The sequence below is a fragment of the Tenrec ecaudatus genome, chromosome 12 (genome assembly GCF_050624435.1).
Source record: "Tenrec ecaudatus isolate mTenEca1 chromosome 12, mTenEca1.hap1, whole genome shotgun sequence".
Taxonomy (NCBI): Eukaryota; Metazoa; Chordata; class Mammalia; order Afrosoricida; family Tenrecidae; genus Tenrec; species Tenrec ecaudatus.
The window spans coordinates 50,216,465-50,222,464 of record NC_134541.1 but is presented as its reverse complement, the minus strand read 5'-3'; the positions used below and the strand labels follow the sequence as shown (position 1 = coordinate 50,222,464).

General features: G+C 49.5%; 1 protein-coding gene across 1 annotated transcript in view; it reads left to right on the top strand.

Moving 5' to 3' along the window:
• The first annotated feature begins 928 nt into the window (after positions 1–928).
• Positions 929–6,000, top strand: part of OVOL2 (ovo like zinc finger 2) — a 39,831-nt gene continuing 34,759 nt past the window's right edge. Inside the window, exons 1-2 of the mRNA XM_075527846.1 lie at positions 929–1,028; positions 1,595–1,800. Coding sequence (XP_075383961.1) covers positions 929–1,028; positions 1,595–1,800 — 306 coding nt within the window. The remainder of the gene's footprint in view (positions 1,029–1,594; positions 1,801–6,000) is intronic.

Genomic DNA, 6,000 nt, shown 5'->3' with positions numbered 1-6,000 from the left:
TTAGAGAATCCCGCGGGCAGTTTCATCGTGTCCCATAGGATTGCCTAACGAATTCATCTCTCGGGAACTCGCAGAAGCAGTCTACCCTGTCCTACCGAGTCGTTCGGAGTAATCACAGACTCCACGGCAGTGGTTTTTTTAAATTTTTAATGAGAGATGCTGAATTTTAAAATCCATGAATGCTGTGTTTATTTGAGGGGTTGTCGCAGATAATGGGAGCTTAGTTTAACAGGTCCTCCTTCAGCCAGACAGATCCATGTGGAGTGACCCCCACGGACGCCACTTCAGCCCACAGAGATTTCAGAAACCTCAACATTCACTTCCAGAACTGGCGAATATGTTGGAGCCAAATCCACTGGGGGAGGGGGGTGGGGACATGGAACTGGTGGAGGTGGGGGACTGACAGGAGCCTTGGGGACTAGATCGGGGTTTATCAACCAGTTTCCCTTACTGTCCCTATGATGGGTGGGTGGGGGGTCGTGATTTGAACACACCTTTCCTTTTTTTTTTTTATAAAGGGGAGGGGGAGAATCAGACGTTACATTCTTTTGCAAACATTCATGCCTAAGGAAGGGCTGGATCAGGCAGGCGGCCGCCGGAACCGGTTGGACAGGTAGCAAGCTTGTTGACACCGTTATGTTGCAGGGCGCATGCTCACTCTCAAGTTTCCTGGTGCCTTTTCTATTCCACTTTATGAAACTTTTCCCCGCCGGCGTGGTCTTGCCTATGCTTTAAGGCGTGGGGGGCGTGAAGCCCGAAGGGTGGGAATCTCGGGGTGGGCGTGTGGCCCGCCGGGGCTGGAGGGAGAAGTCTAGCGAAGCGGGAAGGTGAGCTCCGGGGTCTGAAGCTCAGGACCGAGTCACCGGCTGCGGCCGACGCCCCTAGGGAACAGCAGAACTGGGGGGTCGCTGCTGGGGAGGGACCCATCATGCCTAAAGTCTTCCTGGTGAAGCGGAGGAGCCCGGGGATCATGCACCGCAGCTGGACTGAACTCCCGGATGAGGAAAGGGCAGACACCTACATCCCAGGTAAGCCAGGGCGCCAGGCCTGGGTGCTGGGCTCCCCGGTGGGGGAAGGGATGGGCCAGGAGGGCCTTTGGACTCCTATGCCTGCTTCCTCCTGCAGAGAGTAACGGGGGTCTTGCGGGAGAGGAGAGGGGTGGCCCATGCTGCCGCTAGAGAGGCTTGAAATGGACACCTACGTTCCCATTAGTGGGTGCCTCTTAATTGTCTTGCGGAACCGTTGGCCGAGACACAGGTAGAGATGGCCCCTGGAGGCAGGTGTGTAAAAGACCCTATCCTACTTCCTCCTGCTGCCTAAGGAGCCCCCAGCGCTCTGTGACCAGATGCAAAGAGGGCCGCTTCCCTTGCACTAGAGGAAACTTGAAGTGCTAGGTCCGTCTGGTTTGAGCCCCCCGCCCCCCCGCGCCCCAGTTCCTCGTGGGCTCCAGGCCTGGGAATTAGGAGCCGACTTCAGCATCCCCAGCACTCTGGGAGGCCAAGCTAGCCGGCCTCCGAAACATTGTCTATGGGGTGTGATGCCCAGGTCCGGGGTGGGGCTGTGCACCTGAGGTCTAGTGTTTGCCCCCCTGCAGTGAGCCTAGGCTGTCTGCTTCAGGAGCCCTCGGAGGACTGCCGCAGTGACAGCGGCGATAGCAGCATCGCCGAGGAGCCGGCAGGGTCCCGGAGCAGCTCGTCCCCCGGAGCCCCTGAGAGCAAAGCCCGTGAGCCCGGCAATGCCCAAGGTCCTGGTGGACACCTGGCGGCGAAGCAGGGCCCGGTTGCCCGGTCGAAAATCAAGGTATGGTGTCAACTCTGTCCCCCGCCATTATTTGCACCACACCCTGGTGACAGGCTCCCGGGTCTGAGCCCCTCCCCCGCGCACCTTAGCTACTGGGCCCAGGGCGCCAGTCACGCCCTGCCTGCACCTGCCCCTGTCCCTGGGTTGCACTGGCGAGGGCGCCTCCCTGCTGAGCTGTCTTCCGGGCGGGCTGCTGTACTCGCCTATCAGCTTGGCTCCATAGGGTGGCCTTAGGGACTGCGTACAAGAAAATAGCCTGGCTGTCTAGGTTCCTGGGATTTGAAAAGGGGGGGGGGACCCCACTTTTGGACAATTCTGCCCCTGAGATGCAGTGGGCAACACAAGTGGGTTTCACACTTCCCCTGTGTCCTGGAGAGAAATGACTGCAGTTTGGCACATGGTAGGTCTCTCCCCATAACAATGGTTTCCAGTGTCAGTTATGGAGTGTCACTTTGACAGGAGGCCTACCTGGCACTTCAGATTTGTCCTGTCTCTCATATCTATAATCAAATGGATGAATAAGAGTTCAGCTTCCAATTGCCTTAATGCTCCTTCCACCCCAGTGGGTGGGGGTACGTATCTTCTATTGTGTGTATAGACTTGTAGGCCATAGGCCACTAGAGACAAATTTATCTAGGTATCTATCCTCATATTCCCAAATAGAACTAAGAAAATTGTTCAAAGGCATCCCCAGCCCCCAAGATTAAGGAACCTGTTCCACTGACTCATAGCCGCCTGGAGTTACGGGCTTATGAATCTCTGGACCTCATTTCCTCACCTGGCCTTCCCTAGCATCCTTGGGTGGATGCTAACTTTGGCATGTAATAGGGCAATCCTGGAGGTGAGCGAGCAGGACGGGGACGAAAATTAGCTTTAATTGGAAAGCCACCAGTATTGTTTCTGGGAAAAGCTTTTATCTCTGTGAATATTCCTAGATGGAACAGAGTTTGACAGCGGAGGCTGGCTGGATTGGGACACATTTAGTTTTGGACTGAGGCTAGAGACTTTTGAGCTAGAATACAAAGGGAAGAGATCTTTAAAGGATGCTTCTGTTTGGATGAGCTCTGGTGACTTATGGGCTAAGTATTGCTCTGCTAACTTCAAAGTCAGTCTCCCTGCAGGAAGAAAGATTGTCTGCTCCAGTTAAGATTATGGCCGCAGAATCCATAAGAAGCAGTTTTACTCTGATTTATATGGTCCCTCTCCAAGGCACTGAGTTCAGGATTTTCTTACAAGTGTTCTTGGACTTTCACTTGGCTCTCTCTCCCAAGTCTTCCTGTAGCAACTTAGAGTCATTTTCTCTTCCTCTTAATTTTTTATTATAAACTATTTCTCAGGCAGAGTAGTATGTACCAGCCCCAACAACCCTTAACCTGGCCAATATTGCTCCATCCACATAAGTTCTATTTTACCATTTATATAATTTAAAAAAATTTAAAGTCTGATTGTTGAGAATATAATATACACATCAGAATATACACCATTTCAACTATTTCACCACAGGGGAATGGGTGGTGACTGAGGTATGGATGGCAACTGGGGTAAGGGTCGTGACTTGAGTCGTACCCTATAGTAAGATGTTGACTCCAGATAAATCTCACATTAATCTTGCCTCATTGGCATTATGGATAATTCATTCTCATGGCCACATGCGACCATACTTATAGAAGAATCAAAAATACATTCCACAACACTGAAAACAGGGCACTGAGTGGAACCATAGCCAGAGGCATAGGAAGTAGGATTTATAACACACCCCAAATGGAGGATGGTCATAAGTATGGTGAATCCTGGCAAAGCCAAGTTGACTCATCACCCCAACTATGACATATCCCAGATATCTTATTTGCATGGTTCAATTTAGTCTAGACACAACAGAGTTGGTGTCTAGAAAGGCCATATTAAGTTATTTATTGCACTAAAGAACCATCGAGGGGTTTGTTGCTATTGTTGAGAATATATGAAGGGGATTCAAAAGCTCATAGAAAAAATAGAAATGAAGAGGACCTGATGCAAGGGGCTTAAGTGGGGAGCAAATGCCTTGAGAATGATTGGGGCAGGAAATGTATGGATGTGCTTTATACAATTGATGTATGTATATGTATGGATGGTGATAAGAGTTGTATGAGTCCCTAATAAAATGTAAAAAAAGAAAAGAGGAGAAAAAAATGATTAGGGCAAAGACTACAGATGTGCTTTATACAATTGATGTATGTATATGTATGAACTGTGATAAGAATTGTATGAGCCCCAATAAATTGTTTAAAAAAAAAAGAACTGTAAAAGCCCCAATAAAATGATTTGTTAAAAAAAGGAAAAAAAAGAAAAAATAGAAATGAAAAGATATAATTTTTAAAGCCCCCTGTACATAGCAGAACATGCATCAATTAATCAATTTCTAATTCTCTTTTGGTGACATTGATTACTTTCTTTGAGTTGTACAGCCCTTCTAGCCCTCCTTTTCTGAGTGGTTCCTCCTCCATTCATAAACTTACTGGCCCCTAAATTTCCTCCCTAAACTTCCAAGATGCTGTTGTCAATTATAACCATATAGATAATTTTTTTTAATTTATAGATTTATTGAGGGAGGTGCGGTTTGTAGGGAACAGGAAGTCAAAGGAAATTAGGTGAAAGAGGTTTAGGATAGTAAGGTAAGAAAGGTTAGAACTGGCCCTTCGTCTGAAGCCAGAGGATTAGCTAAATTACAAGGTGTAAAGTCCATGAGACCCGCTGTTACATAAAGGAAGAGAACATTAGGCTTAACACAGACCCATGAACGACTACAGCAGAATGGGTGAGGAAGGGGTTAAACAGCTCTAATGTCTGCTGCAGAATGGCAGAGAGAATCTAAGCTGGAGGGAGAGCCAGCCTTAAAGGTAGAGAGAAGAGATGAGAGCCAAGGAGGCCAGAGCAGCAGGAGGGTAGAAGGAGCCCAGTCCAGTAAGAACGAAGGATCAATTTGGGTATGTAAGTCTTTGGGGTGTCTGTAACTCTTTGATAGGAGGGTTCCTGCACATCTTTCTGGTGGGTGTGGATAACTCCAATGGAATGAGTGCCAGCTTCCACAGACTGACATCACTTAACTGGGCTGCAAGATGAGAGGAGTAAGCTTTGTAAACAGAAGAAACCTGTGCTATCCTTAGTAAAGGCTTCCAATAGACCCTAGAAGGGGTCTGGCCCTTCTATAGAGACCTGCAAGCCTTCCCAAAAAAGACTGGGCCTCGCTTGGGCTGAGTTCAAGGTCATTGAACCCCATCTTTCTAGAGCTGGGTCTATGTCTTCTTCACTTGCCAGCTGCCAGAGTGTTGACTAATAGCCACCCAACTAATAGCCACCCAACTGAGCCATCTCCTTGAGGCCCCCAGTCCTGGAAGGGCTTAGCCCAGCAACCTGGGAATGCCACTCACGTTTTGGGGCACGGTGGTTGCGCTGGAATATCACTTCAACACCCACAAGGCTCCCTGCGGCCACACCCCAGCTGGCATGAAGAGCCAGGGAGTTTCTAGACCTGGACCTTGGGTTCTCCCCCTGCGCCGCTCCAGCTCCCAGGAGAAGGTACCGCACAGGTGACAAGACTTAGCAAACCTCCGGGGGAAGCCCTTACGTTTTGTGCACCAGCTGCAGCCACTCGCTTCCTGAGACTCTCTCTCTTCTTAGTAGTGAGAGAAGCAATAGGCCCGGGGGCTCACCTTTGAGCTGAAGAGCTACAAGGTGTCTCTGGGAGAAGGCACCGCCTGGGGAAGGGGAGGAAGAAAGGATGCTTGCACCCCAGCAGGGCTGCTGTGTGCACCAGGGTACCCCAAACTGACCACCGCCCACACGCATGTCCCTGTAGCCGAGCACCCCTCACCTGGGAGCGCTGGCTACACAGAGCTCAGGTTGCGGGCGCTCCTCTGGCTACACGTGCAGCGCACAGTCCCATATAGATAATTCTTGCAAGAGCACAGTGTTCAAGGCAGACATTCTTCACTAGTTATTTTATTGTTTGCTATTGGCAAAATTTGAACGATGCAAGAAGCATCCAAAGAAGATGGAAAGAACACACAGAATCACTGTACCCCAAAGAACCGGCTGACATTCCACCATTAAAGGAGGTGACGTAGAAGCAAGAACCAACGTGCTGAAGGAAAAAGCACTGAAAGCATTAGCCAAAAGCAAGTTTCCAGGAATTGATGAAATACCAATTGAACTCTTTGAATA